General features: G+C 44.9%; 2 protein-coding genes across 2 annotated transcripts in view; one reads left to right on the forward strand and one right to left on the reverse strand.

The window, feature by feature from the left end:
- The first annotated feature begins 4,212 nt into the window (after positions 1 to 4,212).
- LOC133339192 (zinc finger protein 271-like) lies at positions 4,213 to 5,962 on the forward strand. Its single transcript, XM_061547346.1, has one exon. It carries the CDS (start codon positions 4,213 to 4,215, stop codon positions 5,173 to 5,175), a length of 963 nt encoding a protein of 320 aa, XP_061403330.1. The 3' UTR covers positions 5,176 to 5,962.
- A 16,753-nt stretch (positions 5,963 to 22,715) lies between these two features.
- Positions 22,716 to 25,558, reverse strand: part of LOC133339193 (zinc finger protein 208-like) — a 44,806-nt gene continuing 41,963 nt past the window's right edge. The window contains exon 11 of the mRNA XM_061547347.1: positions 22,716 to 24,190. Within this exon, the coding sequence (XP_061403331.1) occupies positions 22,747 to 24,190 (1,444 nt within the window). The 3' untranslated portion in view covers positions 22,716 to 22,746. The remainder of the gene's footprint in view (positions 24,191 to 25,558) is intronic.

Consider the following 25,558-nt stretch of genomic DNA (forward strand, 5'->3'; position numbering starts at 1 on the left):
GGTGGGGGAAGCCGGGCGGCTCCCTGGCTCGGCAGAGCGGCCCCGTCGCTGTGGCACCACATATACTTGATGTATTTAGTTGTAGCTGTTGTATAGCGTCTGTTGTGTAGAAGGAGGTCGGTAGTGTTGGTACGTAGATGTAAATATTTTAGAGTGGTATTTATTTTTTAAATAAACATTGCGTTGTGTTAGAGGTGAGCCGTGCACATGCAGAGGACAGTAAGGAGCCGGAAGTGGATGAATTTGGTGGCAAAAATGCAGGCCTGGTAACAGGGAAGGATATCGTGGTAAATATGAGAACAAATATAACAGCAGTTCAGTGCAGACACTTCTGTTATGGTTAGTGCGTGGAATTGTAGTATATGAAATGTCATAATGTGTTTGCATGTGTGGCAAACCAGAAGTAGTGAGAATGCCCAGGGCTTAAACGCCATTACGTAGGTAAGGCTAAAGTATTGAATATTGTGCTTTTAGCTTTCGCGCGGCACTTTCTAAAAACGTGACTTCTGCGATATTCAAGGGACTGCTGTATTTTCTGTCGATCGACTACCACAGAGGAGTACGGATTTTCAGCAGAAATTATATCAGTTTTCTTGATGTAATTTAGGCCTATAGTACCATAAAGAGGCCTGGGGCTTTGGGTTGTTTTTTGTTTTCGATTTCTCTGCCTCCGCTCACATTCATTGAGGATTTTTTTTATTTTGGGCAGGCCCGTCTAAAGCTGCGTGACCAGGAGTCGGAGCCATTTCCTGTTCAACTTTGCTCATGACATAAAATATCTCTGGCGCCATGCATTACATTACATCTTCAATAATTACATAGTTAGAAAAGCTCACAATGGCCATATAAATAAATTGCATTATTTATGGTTACAATGATACGCGAATCGATGCCTGGTCAAAGTTAAGGGATGGTTCCCTGCTGGTTAACCATGTTACATCTGCTGATGATCTGGTAATGGCCGCTCCATGAGATGGAGAATCTTGTTCTGTGTCTGGATAATTCCAACATGAAATGGGGTCTTGTGTATGTTCCACAAAAATAAATCGCCTGTCATGGAATTTCATGTCATACGGGCAGTTCTACAAGTGGCGGAGAAGCTCTCATAGCTGGTTAATGTGTTCACACCAAGCTCTGGCAGCCAAAGTCTCACTTCAAATTAGTCGAGCAGCATTCTTTCATTAGACTGTAACACTGTGGAAGCTGCCTGGACTTTTGCTGAATACAAATCTGCGAGTGTCTACCGCGAAGGTCTAGTTCATCGCACCCGCCCCTCACCATTTTTCCTGCGGATGGTGGGCGCACGTGATGCTGCCACGTCGCCGTTTTAGGCTGGGCCCGATCGAGTTACGTGGGTCACCCGGCCAAGAGGCGCTTGCTGGTGAACACAACCCCCTGGGCCTGGCTCAAGGAGTGATTTCACCACCCTACTTGCCATGCTGCCACCGGGACCCTCACCAGGACACGCGGATTCATAAACGTATGGACAAAGCTGTGATTTTTCGATTTAAAGCTTTCGTGACTGCAGGGATTCATCTTCTTGGTTCTTTCGGTAAAGTCACGTAGAATGGAAATAATAAAATAATTGAAATAAAATTATTAAATAATTCTCTTCCTCCTCCCTCCCAGCTTTTAAATAGAGGCTCCAAGCCTGGGGTGTGTCATTCAGACTCTGTCTTCTCGACAGACCTGTTCTTCACCTGAGGACGGCTGCTTGCGTTGTGGCCGAAACGTCGTGAGAATTATTTTATTATGTTTTATTTTTATTATTTTATTATTTCCATTCTACGTGACTTTACGGAAAGAACCAAGAAGATGAAAGCTGTGATTCTTCTGGGCCACAGATATTACTCCCCTGTGGATGCAAAATATGAACGTATTGAAATGACCGTCTGTGCTGGCTTATAGAATGAAGGCTGGCCTGCCTATGATCCAGCCTCTATTGAACCAGACTATATTGTATTAGAAGCTTAAAGATCCTTAATATAGAAATCTAATCGGTAAGTCTCTTTGGCAGGCGAGGCTGCATTGGTTTGTTCATGAATCCCGCATTCCCAGACACCGCATGCTCAAGCAGCTTCTGTTAGTCCAGACTTTAGCGGCTAAATAGGCATGGTATGGGCTCGAAGAGATTGGAGGATGTGGAGGTGATCGGATCTGCAGATGGCTGGTGCCAGGAGTGTCGAGATCGGCCTCTGTGGAGGAGGCCCGCGAGGTATGCTGCAGGACAGTCAAAGATATTTGCTCTCTAACAACGATGAGGCCGGAGGAGCGACGGTCGCATGAATGGGTGGACCGCTGGGTTCCTAAAACCCAGCAAGACAGTGGGAAGCACAGCTTGGTGCATCTGTCAGTAATCCCTTGACACCTGGACCGGTCCCATGACCGGCTGACAAGTGATACACTTAAATTGCCCCTAAAATGGCATTAGCACTGTGATAAGGTCACTTCCAATTCGTCATGAATGGTGGATGTTTTGTTTATATAATATGTTCATGATCCATGTGAAATGGATGTGTATTTAAGAGTTTATCTTCCTGGGGAGCGGTGGTGCAGTTATTTCACTGCATTATGAACTTAATTAGTTTTATTGTAGCCGACAGCAAACATGATTGATAAGTGAAAGATGAACTTATTGTGCACCTCTGCTATGTTGATTGATCGTCAATTAATGACATGGTGAAGTGAGGAAGCATTAATACTGAGCAGATGAACGTGGTCAGGCATGGTTCTGGACACACAACCACCTTTTTCCCATGCCAGTGTGTGACCGTGTAAAGTTTGTATTTGCTGTAAAGTATATTGACTCGATTGAACACAGGTTACATCAAAACGATACTTTTTTTTTTCTGGAACTTTTTATACGAATGGAAACTGGAAATTAACACATCACATATGCAGCTGAAGTTAGATCTGTTCATCCGAGCATTCAAGGAAATATGAGCCTGGATTCACACCTCTAAGTTGTGATTGAATATACATTTTTGCATTTCTGCACAACACACAGGAATATTTTCAACACCCTTTGCTATCCATACGATCTTTTTGGGTTAGATCGTGTAAATATATAAATTTGTCGTCGTTAAAACCCACCACCACCCGACACAGCCAACTAGTAAGAGTTGTCACGTAAACAGAACGTGGCAACTCGTCACTGGTACAGCACAACTCGCTTCATCAGGTGACAGATACATTTGTGGAGAAGTCTTACCGTATCGTTCCTTATATGAAGGTGTAGATGTGGTGACCACCTTTCTGTGCTCTTGCGCCACGTGGGGGTGGGAGATTACTTGGCAACGTTCATTATGCATGTCCATTACGCGAGGCCTTTGAACGTGTCCTTCCTGTCTATTGTGTTTTTTTTTTAATCGCCCTACCAACGGTAATTCCCCCCCCCCCCCCCCCCACATTGTGCAAGAGCACAGAAGGGTGGTCAACACATCTGCGGCTCTATTTAAGGAACGAAACGGTAAGACTTCTCCACAAATATGGCTGTCACCTGATGAAGCTAGTTGTAAGTACTGGCGAAACGTTGTACTCATTTTGTAAATGTTGTGGCTTGGCTCTCCAACACACCGGTGTGCTGTACTAGTGACGAATTGGCATCTTCTGTTTACGTGACAACCCTTACTACTTGGATGTGTCGGGTGGTGGCGGGTGTTAACGACACATTCAGCCGATATTGTGTGCTTGGAGTTTTGGATTAACATTCATTTAGAAGATTATCAGGCTTCCAGGCATATTTATGACCATTTGCCCTCTCATTGTGTGCCCTAACAGCCCATGTGATCAATTGGGAAATATCTTGAATATATCAATAAGTATAGACGTGTAAGTCATGTGTGACTGTGTATATATGCATTCCTCTGCCTCGATAATGCCGTAGATGGTGTTGTTGTTTTTGTCTGTAGCTGTCGCTTCCTCTGACGCTTCCTCTGCAGAAATGGTCTGATGGAGCAAAGGCACTCGGCACAGCTCGGTAACAACATGCAACAATGCGACCGGTGTGGACATTTGAAACGGCAACAGAGAATTCGTACAAAAGAGAAACCCTGCAAGTCCACTGTGTGCAAAAAGGCATTTGAATGCTCATCACACCTTCGGAACCACCAGAGAACACACACGGGAGAGAAACCCTTCAGGTGCACTCATTGTGAGAAAACATTTGCATGGTCATCGGTTCTTCAAATACACCAGAGAACACACACGGGAATGAAACCCTTCCAGTGCACTCTTTGTGAGAAGGCATTTGCATATTCACATGCTCTTAAAATACACCAGAGAACACACACGGGAGAGAAACCCTTCCAGTGCACTGTGTGCAAAAATGCATTTGCATGCTCATCACACATTCGGAACCACCAGAAAACACACACGGGAGAGAAACCCTTCCAGTGCACTCTTTGTGAGAAGGCATTTTCACAGTCATCTGCTCTTAAAATACACCAGAGAACACACACGGGAGAGAAACCCTTCCAGTGCACTCTTTGTGAGAAGGCATTTGCATATTCACCTGCTCTTAAAATACACCAGAGAACACACACGGGAGAGAAACCCTTCCAGTGCACTCTTTGTGAGAAAGCATTTGCAAAGTCATCGGTTCTTAAAATACACCAGAGAACACATACGGGAGAGAAACCCTTCCAATGCACTCTTTGTGAGAAAGCATTTGCACAGTCATCACACCTTAAATTACACCAGAAAACACACACGGAAGAGAAACCCTTCCAATGCACTGTTTGTGAGAAGGCATATTCACGGTCATCCTCTTTTAAAAGACACCAGAGAACACACAAGCATCAGAAGATCCACAAGGAGTGGAGTCTAAAATCTGTTTGTGAAAGTCAAAGTGCCGCAATGAGCCCATCACTCCTGAAACAAGATCTGGAAGAAAAACCCAGCTTGGACACTTTGAATGGTATCGAGGTGAAATATGAAGAGGTGAAGGTGAAACGTGAAGAAGTGATGGTGAAGAGCAAAAAAGTGGAGGTAAAATGTGAAGATGAAGATTCAACTCCAAAATCTGACCTTCACATCGATGGAGGCAACGTGAAGCAGGAGGAGAATTCTGGCTGTGAGGCAGAGCGAGGCAACTCCCAGCAGTTTGTGGAGGTGGAGGTGTGGGTGGACTTCTTAGACAATACAAAGTCAAATGGAGACCCGGTAGTTGTGTAACCTTTAGACAATGAAGCTCCAGTAGATTCACCCTTGTCACAGGCATTTAATGAAAATAACGTGAAGTTGAACACTCAATTCCTAGGTTCAACCTGCAGAGTAAGATGCGGCCAGTATTTGTGGACCTGTGGGTTGGGTAGATGCCCATCCAGGAGCGAGAGTCCATAAGCTCCCAAGCATTCACTATGTTATAATATTTGCATTCATATGGTGCTTGCTTAATTGCCTCAGCAACTTGGAGTTCTGTATCGTATCTCGTCTCAAACACTCGAAGAGCATCCCCAAGTAGCAGCTGCCCCTGTGTGGCACAAGGTGGTGGCCCTGCACCGACCTGCATGTGGACAAGAGCCTGTCAGTAGGGGGCGATGGTTGATGTGCCATCTCAGTTTTGGAGTTTGTAGGTAAGGTTTAGAATTTGCTAAATTTTGACCCAGACGCCAGCATGCAATGGCCTACTGGTTTTGAATGACACACCAGTAAGTTTTACATCCACTGTTAAGCAGATGGTGCATTTTCTTTTATATCAGCTCCTTGTATATACGACGTAACATGATTCATTAATTCAATTTTGTTAATATGCCTGTCAATTTAGAATGAATACTTGTCTGATTGTGTGCGTACATGGAACATTTTGTCTATAATTGTCAAATATTGAATAAGTGATGTTTGGACAAATTGCGTTTTTGGAAGTAACCTGTACAGATAACTCGGGTGAGACCTGTTGTTGTGATGCAGGCCAAAGGTTATTTTTTTGTTTCAGGAAGCATCTTCCTCTGGAGCAACTCATTGTCTTTGAAATAGGGAGCACACTCGGATAATTCACCAGTTACAAGGTATACCACTAAAAAGTTACGTATAGGAGATACATTCTCCACAACACGAATTATAATTTTGTATTACGTGTTTATATAGATTTTGTCGAACTAAGACTATAAATGCACCTTGCTGATTAACATCTGGATGTTTGGAACCATGGTTGAAGCAAGCCCGACTGCTGTTGAGACGCTGTGCACCAATAAGGGTCCACGGGTGGCTTGCACTGAATCAATGATGCACTCCCAGAAGGCTGTGCCAGTTATAGTTTGTGTAAAACATTCCTTTGTTTCGTGGAGAGACCGATAAATGAAAGGTGTCCGCTGATCTTTTTTGTATCTGTGTCCATCGATATCTCACATTGCTTACCACATGTTTATTTAAATATGCAAAGCGTCCTCGGGAGACGTCCCCTCAAAGTCACGGGTGGGTGATGTCAGCGCCTCCCTGTCTCTGGTTTGTGACCTCACCAAGAGCAGAACTCGCCTCGTCCATGGGACATGACGACTGTGCACTGTCTTGGAATTAATTTGCAGTCATTAAATCTTGACACATACCAAAGAACACACAGAAGAGAAGCCCATCAGGTGTACTGCGTGTGGTAAGACGGTTCCAGGGTCATCAAATATTCACAACCTCCAGAGAATACATGTACAAAAACTGATCTTTCCCCTGCAGTTTCACATTCAGCTCATGTGTGAAAATATGTCCACAGAAAACGCAAAGTCACTAAGCCAGTTCTTGTCGCTTAGCTCAGGGAATTCATCAGATTTCCCCATCAACTCCAAAAATGCGATGATATCTTCTTTCAGCTCCCACACTCGTTGTAACACTTTCCCCAAACTTAACCAGCGGACACGAGAGTGGTACAGCAAATCCTGATGATCCGCATCAGTTTCCTCCAGGAAGGTAATAAACTGACGGTGCTGAAGTCCCCTTGCTCGTATAAAGTTCATAAGTTGTACGACTGGGATTCACGACACGATTAAGCTGCAATACAGACTTACACAGGGATTCTTGATGGATGATGCAGTGAAGGAAAATAAGATCCTGGACAGGGTTTTCCTCTTTCACTTTATCCTGGATTCTTTTCAGCAGTCCAATATTTTTTCCAGTTAAATTTGTCGATCCATCCGTTGTGACATTGACAAGTTTACTCCAAGGTAGCGTCATTCTTTCGATGACAGCAGATACCTGGTTATACAAGTCCTCTCCCCGCGTTGTTCCTTTCAGGGACTCCATGGTCAAAAACTCCTCTTACCGCAAAACTGTCGTCAATGCCTCGGGTAAAAATGAGGAGCTGAGCAGTGTCTTTCACGTCCGTACTTTCATCCAGTGCTAGTGAATATAATTCAAAGGAATCAGACGTTTTGTTTAATTGACTGGCTATATTTTTATCAATCCGTTCCACACGGCGAGTCAGTCCAGCGTCATGAACTGACTTTTTCAAATTTGCTTTTGATCTCCGGACACAAGATGTCTGCTGTCTGTACCATGTATTCTTTTACAAATTTGCCTTCGGAGAAAGTGGTAATGTTGGTGAGAAGTTTTTAAAGAACATTTTTAAATCGAAGTGAAGAATGAAATTATGGAAAAGTTTGTATAATTAATGATTTTTCAAACTTTAATTATGTTTTCTGTGCTTAAAACTCTTTAAAAAATTGTGGGGTCTAGAACGAACTCGTGAAATTCGGAGAGAACTCTGAGGTAAGTTTTGTTTGTTTTGCTGAATTACACAAAACGTAACAGTTATGTATATAACTTTTGTTATATAAAATACCTAGTAAGATTAAGTTTGTGATGTAATCATACCCCTCCCCCTCATTCAAGACGTAATTGAGAGAGCGAAAGCACCGAGAACGTAAATCGCTAACATAAGAACCCGTTAATCTCTTCTCGCATCATTCATACGATGATGCGGTGAAGTAAACGTTCATACGATATTACAATGAATGCTTCCAAAAACAATACTGTACCCAAATATTACTATTAACTTTCAATAGAAACATGAATTGCTCATACGAATATTCTCTCTCTCCCGGTCAAAGTGCGACATCTATTGGGGAAGTGGGGGCATTACAGGAGGAAGGTAAAATTTTATTTAATATTTGGACGTTTGGCGGGCCGGATTAAAAAGCCCAACGGGCCGTATACGCCCCACGGGCCGTGCTTTGCCCATGTCTGGCCTAAACCTGAACCCCTAACTCTAATCCATATACCTTTAAACGCGTCTCAGCGAGATGAGTTGAATTGTATATGGCTCGACTCTGTCGAGTAGAGTCGAAGGGCACACACCACTTGCTTGTGTGACTTTTGGAACCGGGGCGGCATTTTGCATTGAAGTCAATGATGGGTGTGATTGATGCCGATTTGAAGCGCACTGTTTGGCAATGCAGTGCGTTTCACTATGTCAGCACCGATGTTCACCAAATATACAACGGTGTAAACGTATGGGACAGCTTGGTGTACAAGTGCAGTACCACAAGCATTCAATTCGTGGTGAAGTCTGCTATGTGGTGGACATGTGCAGTGTCGGCCAACACAGTTCGCCAGCAGTTGCCGCTGTCAGGCGTCACCCCGCGCGTTCCCCGCAGTTGTGAGTCGCTGCTGCTGCTGCGGCGTCCTGGCGTGAGTCCCAAGCGGGTTGGCGGCGATGAAGCCGTGAAGACGCCGCACAGCGCCACTGCTGCTGTCACCGCGCCAGGCACTGCAGTTGTACCACGTGACCACACGGTGGCGATACAGAACCATGTTGTATTATATTCTTGGTTCTTTCGGTAAAGTCACGTAGAAGGGAAATAATAAAATAATATAAAAAACATTTTACGACGTTTTGACTGCAACACAAGCAATCGCCATCAGGTGTGAAATCCACAGCAATAATTTTTGAAAATACTGTAGTAAAATGGGAAGGTTATTTATTTATTTATACACGCTGCACGACAAACCGCCACGCAGGGGCGCTCCAACCAACCTGAGCGCGATGACGTCACCACGCAGCGGCGCTCCAACCAACCTGAGCGCGATGACGTCACCACGCAGCGGCGCTCCAACCAACCTGAGCGCGATGACGTCACCACGCAGCGGCGCTCCAACCAACCTGAGCGCGATGACGTCACCACGCAGCGGCATAATGAACGTTGCCTCAGTAATCCACCCCCCCTCCCCACGTGGCGCAGAAGGGTGGTCACCACATCTACGCCTCTATATAAGGAACGAAACAGGTGGACTTCTCCACAAATCTGGCTGTCGCCTGATGAAGCTAGTTGTAATTACTGGCGAAACATCGTACTCGATTTGTAAATGTGGCTTGGCTCTCCAACACACCGGTTCGTGCTGTATTAGTGACGGATTGGCCACGTTCTGTTTACGTGACGACCCTTACTATTTGTCTGTGTCGGGTGGTGGCGGGTTTTAACGACACATTCATATTTACGCGATCTAACCCAAAAACCTAAATTATGGATAACGTTAACTTTGGAGCTTTCGTGACTGCAGGAATTATTCTTTGGTTCTTTCGGTAAAGTCACGTAAAAAGAAAAAATTATTATTTAATTTATTATTTTTTCTTTATACGTGGCTTTACCGAAAGAACCAAAGAATATGGATAACGTTTCATCCGTGGGGCAAGGGGGCGGCTTCTAGCGCCATCCTGCGGTGGGAAGGAGCGGTGCAATGATTTCAGCCGAGCACACGGAAGACACGAATCCGCGGTCACTATCTGACTCGTGTGCTAAGTCTGATGTCGTAATTGTGGCTCCGAAGTGGTCTGTGATTGAAAAACTAAATTGTGGCGAGGTGCCTTACATCAATATTAGCGAGTAATCTCGAACCCAAATTGTGGAGTGATGGCGAGTGCCATGTACTATCGTGCAGAGGTGACATGTACAGTCAGTGGAAGGGGGTGTCTGCTTTAAAGGAACGTTTGGAAGACCTACGGGCCACTCGCACTCCTTTTGTTAAGTGGGAACGTTCCCATATCAGGATGCAGATAAACAGCCCGAATGGATAACGGTGGTTAAGGTCGCCTGATCAAAACGTGTACGAGTTCAGAAACGCACTCGGACATAGGTTTCAGTGGATGTATATTTTTGGCTATTACTCCTTGTAAGATACTGTGTTTGTGTGACCTGCTCTTCAAAGTTGTGCTATCGTGTGGAAATGGGGGCATCCGAGTCATCTCAGTCAGATATCCTGTGATCCCGTGACATCTGGGTCTGTCCCATGACCTCCTCTCTGTGATCTTTCGACACTTCACTGGGCCTCGAAATGCACCAGGTCTGGCACAAGCGCCATGGTGATAACTATCATTTAGTGGTAAATTGCAGCTGTTATTGTTGGCGACTGGCCTACAATTAAACGGTCAACGTTAATAACCTGTCACCTCAAAAGTTGCGTAACAAATCACACGAAAGACCCCACCATACAGGCACTAGTAACCTGACCAACATTAATGAGCGATTATGAAAGGCACTCTTTGCAATTCGAAAATATTTTACTGCACTGTGATTCCATATTTATTGAAAGCTCATAGCTCGACTGGATGACGCCTACAGCTGCATCCATTCTTGTCGTGAGGGAAGTCTGTGAATGAGTTTAATGCTTTGGAGATTGTCACGCTTCTGGTTGCAGACCTTCCCAGACTCCACTTCACACGTGCAAGCCCCTTCTACTCTGCTGTGTCCAAAAACTCCACTCACACCTCCATATCCACAAACTCCTGCGGGTCGTCTCACTCTCCTTCTGTCCGAATGCTGCTCCTGCTTCACGCTGCCTGCATCCACATGGAGGTCGCGTCCTGGAACAGAATCTTCTTCTTCACTTTTAAGCACAACTTCTTCGCTTGACACTTCCACTCCTGGCCATGTATCAAAGATGGAATTGTATTCTGGTTGTTGTTACGAGATACTCATTGTTGCACTTTGACTTTCACACGTCCATTTCAAACTGTGCTCCTTGTAGATTTCTTTACGCGTTTCAGTAAAAAAACCCACTTCAAAAAGGCATGACGGAAGGGTTTTTGTACATGTATTCTCCGGAGGTTGTGAATATTTGATGACCCTGTAAACGCCTTACCACACGCAGTACACCTGATGGGCTTCTCTTGTGTTCTTTGGTATGTGTCAAGATTTAATAACTGCGAATGAATTCCAAGACAGTGCACAGTCGTCATGTCCCGTGGACGAGGCGAGGTCACAAACCAGAGACAGGGAGGCGCTGACATCACCCACCCGTGACTTTGAGGGGACGTCTCCCGAGGGCGCTTTGCATATTTAAATAAACATGTGGTAAGCAATGTGAGATATCGATGGACACAGATACAAAAAAGATCAGCGGACACCTCTTTCATTTATCGGCCTCTCCACGAAACAAAGGAATGTTTTACACAAACTATAACTGGCACAGCCTTCTGGGAGTGCATCATTGATTCAGTGCAAGCCACCCGTGGACCCTTATTGGTGCACAGCGTCTCAACAGCAGTCGGGCTTGCTTCAACCATGGTTACAAACATCCAGATGTTAATCAGCAAGGTGCATTTATAGTCTTAGTTCGACAAAATCTATATAAACACGTAATACAAAATTATAATTAGTGTTGTGGAGAATGCATCTCCTATACGTAACTTTTTAGTGGTATGCCTTGTAACTGGTGAACGATCCGAGTGTGCTCCCTATTTCAAAGACAATGAGTTGATCCAGAGGCAGATGCTTCCTGACACAAAAAAATAACCTTTGGCCTGCATCACAACAACAACAGGTCTCACCCGAGTTATCTGTACAGGTTACTTCCAAAAACGGAATTTGTCCAAACATCACTTATTCAATATTTGACAATTATAGACAAAATGTTCCAGGTACGCACACAGACAAGTATTCATTCTAAATTGACAGGCATATTAACAAAATTGAATTAATGAATCATGTTACGTCGTATATACAAGGCGCTGATATAAAAGAAAATGCACCATCTGCTTAACAGTGGATGTAAAACTTACTGGTGTGTCATTCAAAACCAGTAGGCCATTGCATGCTGGCGTCCGGGTCAAAATTTAGCAAATTCTAAACATTACCTACAAACTCCAAAACTGAGATGCCACATCAACCATCGCCCCCTACTGACAGGCTCTTGTCCACATGCAGGTCGGTGCAGGGCCACCACCTTGTGCCACACAGGGGCAGCTGTTACTTGGGGATGCTCTTCGAGCGTTTGAGACGAGATACGATACAAAACTACGAATTGCCGAGGCAATTAAGCAAGCACCATATGAATGCAAATATTATTATAACATAGTAAATGTTTGGGAGCTTATTGACTCTCGCTTCTGGATGGGCATCTACCCAACCCACAGGTTCACAAATACTGGCCGCATCTTACTCTGCAAGTTGAACCTAGGAATTGAGTGTTCAACTTCACGTTATTTTCATTAAATGCCTGTGACAAGGGTGAATCTATTGGAGCTTCATTGTCTAAAGGTTACACATCTACCGGGTCTCCATTTGACTTTGTATTGTCTAAGAAGTCCACCCACACCTGCCACAAACAAACTGCTGGGAGTTGCCTCGCTCTGCCTCACAGTGAGAATTCTCCTCCTGCTTCACGTTGCCTCCATCGATGTGAAGGTCCGATTTTGGAGTTGAATCTTCATCTTCACATTTTACCTCCACTTTTTCGCTCTTCACCATCACTTCTTCACGTTTCACCTTCACCTCTTCATATTTCACCTTGATACCATTCAAAGTGTCCAAGCTGGGTTTTTCTTCCAGATCTTGTTTCAGGATTGATGGGCTCATTGCGGCACTTTGACTTTCACAAGCCGATTTTAGACTCCACTCCTTGTGGATCTTCTGATGCTTGTGTGTTCTCTGGTGTCTTTTAATAAGCAAATGCATTGTCACAAACAGCGCACTGGAAGGGTTTCTCTACCGTGTGTGTTTTCTGGTGAAATTTGAGGTGTGATGACTGCAAATGCTTTCTCACAAAGAGTGCACTGGAAGGGTTTCTCTCCCGTATGTGTTCTCTGGTGTATTTGAAGAACTGATGACGATGAATATGCCTGCTCACAAACAGTGCACTGGAAGGGTTTCTCTCCCGTGTGTGTTCTCTCGTGGCTCTGAAGGTGTGATGAGCATGCAAATGCCTTTTTGCACACAGTGCACATGAAGGGTTTCTCTTTTGTATGAATTCTCTGGTGCCGTTTCAAATGTCCAGGATGATCCGTGCCACAACGCAAGCAGACGTCCTCAGGTGAAGAACAGGTCTGTCGAGAAGACAGAGTCTGAATGACACACCCCAGGCTTGGAGCCTCTATTTAAAAGCTGGGAGGGAGGAGGAAGAGAATTTTTTAAGTTTTATTTTTCTTATTTTATTATTTCCATTCTACGTGACTTTACCTAAAGAACCAAGAAGATGAATCCCTGCAGTCACGAAAGCTTTAAATCGAAAAATCACAGATTTGTTCATACGTTTATGAATCCGCTTGTCCTGGTGAGGGTCACGGTGGCAGCATGGCAAGTAGGACGGCGAAATCACTCCTTGAGCCAGGCCCAGGGGGTTGTGTTCACCAGCAAGCACCTCTTGGCCGGGTGACCCACGTAACTCGATCGGGCCCAGCCTAAAACGGCGACGTGGCAGCATCACGTGCGCCCACCATCCGCAGGAAAAATGGTGAGGGGCGGGTGCGATGAACTAGACCTTCGCGGTAGACACTCGCAGATTTGTATTCAGCAAAAGTCCAGGCAGCTTCCACAGTGTTACAGTCTAATGAAAGAATGCTGCTCGACTAATTTGAAGTGAGACTTTGGCTGCCAGAGGTTGGTGTGAACACATTAACCAGCTATGAGAGCTTCTCCGCCACTTGTAGAACTGCCCGTATGACATGAAATTTCATGACAGGCGATTTATTTTTGTGGAACATACACAAGGCCCCATTTCATGATGGAATTATCCGGACACAGAACAAGATTATCCAACTCCATCTCATGGAGCGGCCATTACCAGATCATCAGCAGATGTAACATGGTTAACCAGCAAGGAACCATCCCTTAACTTTGACCAGGCATCGATGAGCGTTTCATTGTAACCATAAATAATGCAATTTATTTAAATGGCCATTGTGAGCTTTTCTAACTATGTAATTATTGAAGATGTAATGTAATGCATGGCGCCAGAGATATTTTGTCATAAGCAAAGTTGAACAGGAAATGGCTCCGACTCCTGGTCACGCAGCTTTAGACGGGCCTGCCCAAAATAAAAAAATCCTCAATGAATGTGAGCGGAGGCAGAGACATCGAAAACAAAAACCAACCCAAAGCCCCAGGCCTCTTTATGGTACTATAGGCCTAAATTACATCAAGAAAGCAGATATAATTTCTGCTGAAAATTCGTACTCCTCTGTGGTAGTCGATCGACAGAAAATACAGCAGCCCCTTGAATATCGCAGTGGTCACGTTTTTAGAAAGTGCCGCGCGAAAGCTAAAAGCACAATATTAAATACTTTAGCCTTACCTACGTAATGGCGTTTAAGCCCTGGGCATTCTCGCTACTTCTGGTTTGCCACACATGCAAACACATTATGACATTTCATATACTACAATTCCACGCACTAACCATAACAGAAGTGTCTGCACCGAACTGTTATATTTGTTCTTATATTTACCACGATATCCTTCCCTATTACTAGGCCTGCATTTTTGCCACCAAATTCATCCACTTCCGGCTCCTTACTGTCCTCTGCATGTGCACGGCTCACCTCTAACACACCGCAATGTTTATTTAAAAAATAAATACCACTCTAAAATATTTACATCTACCTACCAACACTACAGACCTCCTTCTACACAACATAGACGCTATACAAAAGCTACAACTAAATACATCAAGTATACATCGCCTGGTAAGGAATACACATACACACTCGCGTTATAATAATTACATGTACACACGCCACCACACACATACTATTAATACCCACATCAAGCACTACAATTACTCCCTCCATAAACTTACGTCCTTCGTTCCTGTGCGGCAATGTCGTCAGCAAGGCAGCTTGCAAACAGCACAATGGCTGCAACCAGGTGCCTGATAATGGAGCCAAAAATAAAATTATTTTCGTCCCATACAGTACCGCACTGAATTCCTGCTCATTAACATAACCCTGAATGTACTTCGCCGCAACCAGCATGTAAGGACGCGACGACTCACAGATGTTTGCTTTGCGGGGCGCTGCGATGCCAAGCAGAGACGACCACGAGCACCGCTCCACCGCGCGACTGTGGGCGCAATGGTCGCCATTTAAATCCCCCACCACCCTCACCCCCTGAGGTCACGTGGCCGAGCGCTCCGTGACGTCGATCACAACGGACACGCCAGCCCACGGCAGCCACCGGGGGCCGCGCAGCTTGACAAACGTGGATTGTGGAGGCAGGACGACGCATTCGCTACCGGCTGCGTCTGAGGTGAGAAGTCTGTGTGTCCACACGCAATGTACGCACATAATGTACATACACGATGTATGTTGATTAAACGTGAATAATTCAAGGAATAGTAGAAAGCCATTATGATTTATTCTTGATTTGAAGCTTTCGTGACTGCAGGAATCCATACTCTTTGGTTATTGCGGTAAAGTCACGTAGGTAGAAAAATCAAATGAAACAAAAAAGTGAAATAAATCACGTTTCGATCGCAACACAAGCGGTCGTCCAAAGGCGGAAAAATATAATTCAGCAGTGGAACTGCTGAACCAGCGAGAGAGCTGCTACTACAAGAGGTTCCATGTGGCGATGGTGGACAAGCACGATGATGTATTTGACATTAACCTGCCCACCTCTGGTCCTGGCACCTGATTGGCTCACAGTGACGACATCACATTGACCCCCCCTCTCTCAGACCGGATCAGGATGATTGTACCCACAATTCTGGCTGTCGCCTGATGAGGCTGGTTGTGATAACCGGCAAAACATCGTACAGCCTGTCAATGTTTCTGTGGTTTACCCTCCAACATAACGAGTAGTGCTTAACTAGTAACTAATTGGCGTGTTTTATTTAGGTGACAAACCTTACTAATTGGCTGTGTCAGGTACTGGAACGTTTCAGGACACATTTATATTTACGCGATCTAAACCGAAACATCTCTATTGTGGGTAACAAATGTACATTGTCAAGACACACAATGCCAGCTGGATCTGAGGTGAGAAGTCTGTTTCCACACACACACACGCAGTTGTACAGTACTTAAGCTATGATCATGGTCAATCGGTCCTTGTGAGTGTTAAACAATTGTGGTTGCTGTGGTTAGAATCCTGAGTGGTTGTGTTCAATGGTGCAAGCGGGTTCCGTTAAAGGGGTTCAGGTGTTCTAAAGTTATAATGCTTGAATTGATTGCAGTGTATAGTAGTAGCATAGCGACAGCACACCCCAGGCACCAAAATTATCTTTCATTTAAAACAATTGCACTCTCAAGCACACCCACATATCCCCCATACATGCACTCTCACATCGAATATACATTCACACGCGGGCTTTGTCCGGACCCATCATTGTGAAAGAGAGTTCACATGAGGTGAGATTCTGGCAAGGACTTTGTGTATGTGATGAGGGGACTTCTTTATTTCGTCGTCACCGAGACAATGAGGTTGCATAGCATCCGCCTTATTCACAGGCTTCACTCATCCAATCAGACATGAGCTTGCTGTATATATGACATAAGTTAGTGCAGAAGTGAAATCGTTGAAATGTAAAGTATTGTGGTGCCTATTGAAAATATATGTTTCTATGGTTACATATGCAATTAACGAGTATAAATGGTAACTGTTGAACATTGCTATTAGTGGCCTTCAGGTGTAACCGTGCCTTTCTGCATGCTCTCAAGGTCTTTTATCATTTTTTTTAACGCACTTTATTTTTTTAAAGCAATTATATACATATTAGGTTTTATATACATATTCATAATTAAAACAAAAACATGTCAAATGTCGGGCGTGACTGTTGCACTTGTTTGTTTTTAATCCCTTTGAGGGCGATATAATTGGTCTTAGCCTGACATTACTTTATGAATTCTACATGATGATGATGGCAGGTTTCTCTGCAAGCCGACTGTAGATCCCAGCTGCTGGCTGTACTAACACACATTAGTGTAGTGTTTTGATTTATAGTGCAGAGTATTTGGCCTCCGTAGATTAGGCCCTACATTTGATGTGAAGTAATCAGACTAAGACAAACTACGCGAGAATCAAACACAATAACAGCAGTAATCGTTGCAGGCCAGTCCTGCATGGCTGGACGCCACTTTGTAATATGTTAATGTTACAACCTGGACATGGACTCCACTGCTTAGTTGGATTATCAGGAGCAAGTGAAGGTTTATTGATATGCTTAGGGTGTATTGCTGGCTACCCACCCACTTGTGTACCATGCCAGCCTCCTGAGGTTTTACCTCACGGAACTTGCTGCAACAGTCTGCCAAGGCTAGAGGACGATGTTTTATCTTATGCGTTCGTGAGGAAGTGGCGTTTCTATGTTCTCCCCCTGTATTGCATAGTATTCGTCCAGGTTTCCCGGTTTCTTCTTGGAGCTAAACCCACAAATAATGCATCTGATTTTGTCCAATGCAACGCAATTATGAAAAAAAATACCTAGATATTACAAAATTGTAAATGCATTCAGTAAAATCGCCTCCCCCCTGCGACAAACTTGGCAGGACCCTCCTGAAAAAAGAAAGTTGAGACTCGGGCAGGCTCTCTCCAATAAGGTAAAGCGATAATCCAGACAAAATGCACGGCTGGGCCCCCACATTGGGATATTTTAATATTGCATCGATTGACAGTTCCTATTCAATAGATATTCACACAAAGAAAAGGAGAGGCGAGGCTTTCCCGGGTAAAGCAACGTAACGACGACGATAATGAAAACATTTCACCTCGGATCAAAGCGTGGCACACGGCCACGTGTCCGAATGAGGGGGATGGTGAACTGGCACAGGAAGAGCAGCTTCTGGGTTTGTCAAGTGATGAAGGAATTGATGAGTTCCATGCATGCGACCATTGGATCAGCGGTGCAGCATGCGCTTTCAGTTACGTAATTATCACACGAACCACGTGCACCGAGATTGATTCAGAATGTGGAGAAGTGCGTGCATTGTTGCATTCAGAACAGGTGCAGGGCTTATTTTTACGAGCAAATTAACCAATGGCATTTGCCAAAACCCAGCCGAAATTGCATAAAGAAACCCCTCCCACACATTTGAGATGCGGGGAAATACCACATCATAACGAAACTAACCACGACCATCTCTGGCCAATATCCATCTCGCAGTAAAGAAAGGAGCGGACTACGGCGAAAAGCCAGGCCTGGTCGTCTGGTTGGGGTGCAGGACATTTAATCCGTTTAACACGTAGCAGGCTTTCGCGACCAATAACATCCATAAGAGTTGTTTTTTTGAGTTAGATCGCATAAATATATAAATGTGTCGTTAAAACCCGCCAAAATCAAAACACGTTCCTTCGGAGTGGCAGGTAGGAACTTGGTTGGACAGCGCATTCGTGCACGACAGACAAATATGCATGAGACAGACAGACAAAAAATCCCTGGTGGGCAGTGTGGAACATATTGTTCCTACCTGTATAAACTTCCCAAGTACCGTATTTTCCCGCATACGCATATAACCCACAGACTCATATACCCCGCAAAAATAGCGTTTTGTGTCAAAAAAAATTCAGCCCGCACCTGCATATACGCCTCATGCATTAATATATTTAACATCGTTACCGCAGCTTATTTCCATCATTAATACGAAGTTTACATTTGTAATACATTCCACTATCAATTGTTAACATTAAAATCATAACGTGCACAAATAAAGCAAACTAACCGGAAACGAGTGAACTTAAAACAGGAAATAAGTAACAAATGTCCAATAAATAAGTAACAACTGGTAGATACATAAGTACAGTTTTAACACTGGTAGATTGCGCACTGCGCAGACAATAACAGCACGAGGGTAACTCCGTCGCCCCCCCCACCTCTCTCTCCCCCCAGCTGTGGCTCCGAAGTGGTCCGTGATTGAATAACTAAAGTGTGGCGAGGTGGCTTACATCAATATTAGCGAGTAATCTCGAACCCAAATTGTGGAGTGATGGCGAGTGCCATGTACTATCGTGCAGAGGTGACACGTACAGTCAGTGGGAGCACCCAGTCGCAATTGTCGTGGAAGGGAGTGTCTGCTTTAAAAGAATGTTTGGATGACCCAAGGGGTAAAAGTGCGAACCCCTTTGCGAGTCGCACACCTTTTGTTAAGTGGGAATGTTCCCATATCAGGATGGAGATAAACAGCCCGAATGGATAACGGTGGTTAAGGTCGCCTGATCAAAACGTGTACGAGTTCAGAAACGCACTCGGACATAGGTTTCAGTGGATGTATATTTTTGGTTATTACTACTTGTAAGATACTGTGTTTGTGTGGCCTGCTCTTCAAAGTTGTGCTATCGTGTGGAAATGGGGGCATCCGAGTCATCGGTCAGATATCCTGTGATCCCGTGACACCTGGGTCTGTCCCATGACCTCCTCTCTGTGATCTTTCGACACTTCACTGGGCCTCGAAATGCACCAGGTCTGGCACAAGCGCCATGGTGATATCACCATCATTTAGTGGTAAATTGCAGCTGTTATTGTTGGCGACTGGCCTACAATTAAACGGTCAACGTTAATAACCTGTCACCTCACAAGTTGCGTAACAAATCGCACGAATGAACCCACCATACAGGCACTAGTAACCTGACCAACATTAATGAGCGATTATGAAAGGCACTCTTTGCAATTCGAAAATATTTTACTACACTGCGATTGCATATTTATTGAAAGCTCATAGCTCGACTGGATGACGCCTACAGCTGCATCCATTCTTGTCGTGAGGGAAGTCTGTGAATGAGTTTAATGCTTTGGAGATTGTCACGCTTCTGGTTGCAGACCTTCCCAGACTCCACTTCACACGTGCAAGCCCCTTCTACTCTGCTGTGTCCAAAAACTCCACTCACACCTCCATATCCACAAACTCCTGCGGGTCGTCTCACTCTCCTTCTGTCCGAATGCTGCTCCTGCTTCACGCTGCCTGCATCCACATGGAGGTCGCGTCCTGGAGCAGAATCTTCTTCTTCACTTTTAAGCGCAACTTCTTCGCTTGACACTTCCACTCCTGGCCATGTATCAAAGCTGGAATTGTATTCTGGTTGTTGTTACGAGATCGACTCATTGTTGCACTTTTGACTCGCACGTCAATTTCAAACTGGGCTCCTTGTAGATTTCTTTACGCGTTTTTCAGTAAAAAAAACACGTCAAAGGCATGACGGAACACAGTTTACTTTAAGGGTTTTAGTACATGTATTCTCCGGAGGTTGTGAACATTTGATGACCCTGTAAACGCCTTACCACACGCAGTACACCTGATGGGCTTCTCTTGTGTTCTTTGGTATGTGTCAAGATTTAATGACTGCGAATGAATTCCAAGACAGTGCACAGTCGTCACGTCCCGTGGACGAGGCGAGGTCACAAACCAGAGACAGGGAGGCGCCGACATCACCCACCCGTGACTTTGAGGGGACGTCTCCCGAGGACGCTTTGCATATTTAAATAAACATGTGGTAAGCAATGTGAGATATCGATGGACACAGATACAAAAAGATCAGCGGACACCTCTTTCATTTATCGGTCTCTCCACGAAACAAAGGAATGTTTACACAAACTATAACTAGCACAGCCTTCTGGGAGTGCATCATTGATTCAGTGCAAGCCACCTGTGAACTCTTATTGGTGCACAGCGCCTCAACAGCAGCCAGGCTTGCTTTAACCGATAGCTTAAACATCCAGATGTTAATCAGCAAGGAGCATTTCTATCCCTAGTTAGATGAAATTTGTGTCAACACGCCATACAAAATTATAATTCGTGTTGTAGAGAATGTATCTCCTCTACGTTTAACTTTTGAGTGGCATGCCTTGTAACTGATGAATGATCCGAGTGTGCTCCCTATTTCAAAGACAAAGAGTTACTCCAGAGGGAGATGCTTCCTAAAAACACAAAAATACCCTTTGACCTGTATCACAAGAACAATGAGTCTCACCTGAGTAATCTGTACAGGTTACTTCCAAAACACACACGTTGTCCTAACATGACTTATTCAATGTTTGACTCTTATAGACAAAATGGTACATGTACGCACACAATCAGACAAGTATTCATTCTAAATTAGTGACAGGCATATTAACAAAATTGAATGACTGCACTGAAATATACTGCATCAGGTTACATCGCATTAAGAAGCTATTTAAAAAAATACACACCGTCTGCTTAACAGTGTATGTACAACATACTATTGCGCCATTTAAAACGATTAGGCCATTGCATGCTGGTGTCTGGGTCAAAATTGAGCAAATTCCAAACATTACAAACGACACAACTGAGATGCCACATCAACCATCGCCCCCTACTGACAGGCTCTTGTCCACGTGCAGGCCGGTGCAGGGCCACCACCTTGTGCCACACAGGGGGAGCTACTTGGGGATGCTCTTGGAGTGTTTGATTAGATACGATACAAAACTCAGAGTTGCCAGAGGCGATTAAGCAAGCACCATATAAATGCAATTATGATAACATAGTGAATGTTTGAGAGCTTATTGGCTCTCGCTCCTGGTTAGAGATCTACCCAACACACAGGTCCACAAAAACTGGCCGCTTACCCTGCAGGTTGAACCTAGGAACTAGGGGTCGGCACGGTTTGAACCGACTCAAACTGGTTTCAAATTGAGCAAACCAAACCAAACCAAACTAGCGACGACTGAACCAAACCAAACCAAAACCAAACCAAACTAAGCTAAACCAAACCTCTTGAGTTGGCTTGAACCGAAAAGATGCGCGGCAAACAATATTCGCATTCAATACAAATATCAAGTGTATTAATCGCTAATTTCTACGCAGGCTTTCTTCATATTGAGATTCACTAGCAAGTACTGGACGACGATGTCGTCCACAGCCATCTCCTCAAGCTTGGCACGCCCAATGTCCTTGAACGCAGTGTGGTAGTTCAATGGCAGTGAAACCCCAACACTAGGCAACATCCGCGCCCACCAGCGCACACACATCTCGGCCTTGAACGTGCACTTGTGCAGGTTTGGTCGGTCGAGAAAGGAGCGCTTGGCGGCCGAGTTTGCTCTCTCGGAGGGCACGGACGACGCCGGGATAGGCAAATAGTCGAGGGCCACGCGTCGTAGGCGCGGGTACTTGCCGCCGTACAGCTTCCACCACTCGACGACGTCCATGCTCAGGTCCTGAGTCGGCTCAAGCAGGAAGCAGTCGACCTCGGAGGCGGCGCCGTCGTGAGCGTTGGGCGCGTAGACCATGTCAAAGAGGATGTTAATGCCGCCACGCGGCGCCGCCTTCGGCGCCGCGTCCGTCGTCAACGCTGGGTAGCGCTGGTTGAGAATGTCCGTCATCATGTCCTTGATATTGCTGTACTCGGCCTTTACAACCAACCAAACTAGTTTGAGCCGGTTCCACCATGTCCGAGCCAAACCGAGTCGGTTTTCGTAGCCCCAAACCAAACCGAACCAGTTCAAAGAGCCAAACCAAACCGATTTGGTTCGGTTCAAACCGCGGTTTGGTGGTTTGAGCCAAACCGTGCCGACCCCTACTAGGAACCGAGTGTTTAACTTCACATTCTTGTCATTAAAGACCTGTGACAAAGGGGCATCTATTGGAGCAGCATCGTCACTGCCTTACACATCTCCCGGGTCTCCATTTGACTTTGTATTGTCTCGGAGGAAGTCCACCCACACCTCCACTTCCACAAACTGCTGGGAGTTGCCTGGCTCTGCCTCACAGTCAGAATTCTCCTCCTGCTTCACGTTGCCTCCATCGACGTGAAGATCAGATTTTGGAGTTGAATCTTCATCTTCACATTTTACCTTCACTTCTTCGCTCTTCACCATCACTTCTTCACATTTCACCTTCACCTCTTCATATTTCACCTTGATACCTTTGAAAGTGTCCAAGCTGGGATTTTCTTCCGGTTCTTGTTTGATGAGGGATGGGCTCATTGCGGCACTTTGACTTTCACAAGCTGATTTCAGACTCCACCCCTGGTGGATATTGTGATGCTTGTGTGCTCTCTGGTGTACATGAAGATTTGATGAAAGTGCAAACTCCTTCCCACACACACTGCAATTGAAGGATTTCTCTCCCATGTGTGTTCTCTGGTGTGCTACAACATGATGTGACTGTGTAAACGCCCTCTCACAAACACTGCACTTGAAGGGTTTATCTCCCGTGTGGGTTCTCTGGTGTATTACAAGAGTAGATGAATGTGCAAACGCCTTCCCACACACACTGCACTTGAAGGGTTTCTCTCCTGTGTGTGTTCTCTGGTGTGCTTCACGAGTAGATGACTGTGCAAACGCCTTCCCACACACTCTGCACTTGAAGGGTTTCTCTCCCGTGTGTATTCTCTGGTGTTCTACAAGATTAGTTGAAAGTGCAAACGCCTTCCCACACACACCGCACTTGAAGCGTTTATCTCCCGTGTGGGTTCTCTGGTGTATTACAAGAGCAGATGACTGTGCAAACGCCTTCCCACATACACTGCACTTGAAGGGTTTCTCGCTCGTGTGTGTTCTCTGATGTTTTACAAGAGCAGATGACTGTGCAAACGCCTTCCCACACACACTACACTTGAAGGGTTTCTCTCCCATGTGTGTTCTCTGGTGCTCTACAAGAGCATATGACTGTGCAAACGCCTTCCCACACACACTGCACTTGAAGGGTTTCTCTCCCGTGTGGATTCTCTGGTGTTTTACAAGAGTAGATGAATGTGCAAACGCCTTCCCACATACACTGCACTTGAAGGGTTTCTCTCCCGTGTGTGTTCTCTGGTGTTCTACAAGAGTAGATGAAAGTGCAAACGCCTTCCCACACACACCGCACTTGAAGGGTTTCTCTCCCGTGTGGGTTCTCTGGTGTATTACAAGAGCATATGACTGTGCAAACGCCTTCCCACACACACTGCACTTGAAGGGTTTATCTCCCGTGTGAGTTCTCTGGTGTTGTGTCAAATGTCCATGATGATCCGTGCTGTATGAACACCGGTCGCATTGTTGCCTTGTTGTACAGAGCTGAGCCGAGTGCCTTTGCTCCATCAGACCAATTCTGCAGAAGAAGCGACAGCTGCAGACAAAAAAGAAATATCCACACCATCAACATGTCAGTATCGATGCACAGAGGAATGCATATACAGTCAACATGACTTACACTACTGTACATATCATATATTCATGATATAGTCAAAAAGTGTCCCAAATTCATTACACAGGCTGTTATGGCACACAATGAGAGGGCAAATGGTCACAAACATGCCTGGAAGCCCTCGTATCTTCAAAATGAATGTTAACCCAAAACTCCGAGCACACAATTTCGGCTGTTTGGCTTCAAAAGGAATATTTATGAAAGCTAAATTCAGCTGAAATAGCAAAGGGTGTTGAAAATAATACTATTTGTGTTATGCAGAAATGCATAAATTAATGTTCAATCGCAACTTAGAGGAGTGAAGCCAGGCTCAGATGTCCTTGAATGTTGGGATGAACAGTTCCGACTTCAACTGCACGTGTGCTGTGATAACTTTCTGACACCATTCTTACAAGATTTCCAGCGGAAAACCAAAAAACTACCGTTTTGATAAAACCTCCGTGTTCAATAGAGTTAATAGACTTGACTGCAAATACAAACTTGACACTGTCACCCAATCAGAGGTGGAGCCAGGATTTTCAGGTAGGGGGGGCAACCCCTCCAGCAATGAAACATGATAGGAGTTGTTATTAAGTAAGGAGTTGTTAGTAAGGACTTGTTAGTAAGTAAGGACTTGTCCCTTGTTTTTTATTCGACGCGTGTGATCGGCATCGCGCTCGCTCAAGGCGTTTGGTTTAAGGAAGTCGTGTACTGTATACGCAACTGCGCACAATTCTGAGTCGCTTGTAACTGCTTTGCTGTTACTTATTGCCAATTATAGACTCGGACTGTTGTCCTCTCATAGAGTCCCTGGCACGTAATAATATGCCACATGGTGGCAGTGGGGGTCGCAAACTGCCGATTTATCTTATAGAGAAATGTGTGGATACGTGTCTGTTTGAAATGTTTAGCATACTTCCCAACATGCCACACACTTGAAATTTGGCATGTGGGTAGGTTCCATACTGTACACAATGTAAAAAGTATAAAAAATACACTTTTGTATTTTAGGGGGGGGGGGGGGGGGGAGGAGGTGAGAAAAATTACCATTAAGTATGTGGCGTCAACCCGCATCACACCTGAGTTAAGCACTCTGCAATGCTTACCCCTACCATATGGCTCTTCGCGCGCCGTACTTCTACAGCTGTTCGCAGCGTGTCGGGAGATTGTAGGTGGCGCTTCCTTCCAGGCCGATGAAGCCATTGGCTTCTCGGAGTTTCAATACAAATCCGTGCGAAGAACGGGTACAACTGCTATCTTACATATGAAGCAGAAATGACATTTGTTTGTTTGTGTGAAGCAGCAAAAACT

The sequence above is a fragment of the Lethenteron reissneri genome, unplaced genomic scaffold (genome assembly GCF_015708825.2).
Source record: "Lethenteron reissneri isolate LAM-NWPU_2019-01 unplaced genomic scaffold, ASM1570882v1 scaffold_1643, whole genome shotgun sequence".
Taxonomy (NCBI): Eukaryota; Metazoa; Chordata; class Hyperoartia; order Petromyzontiformes; family Petromyzontidae; genus Lethenteron; species Lethenteron reissneri.

What these genes read in the sequence shown, in the direction of transcription:
- LOC133339192 (XM_061547346.1), top strand. Translation starts at nt 4,213, where the DNA reads ATGAAACCCTTCCAGTGCACTCTTTGTGAGAAGGCATTTGCATATTCA.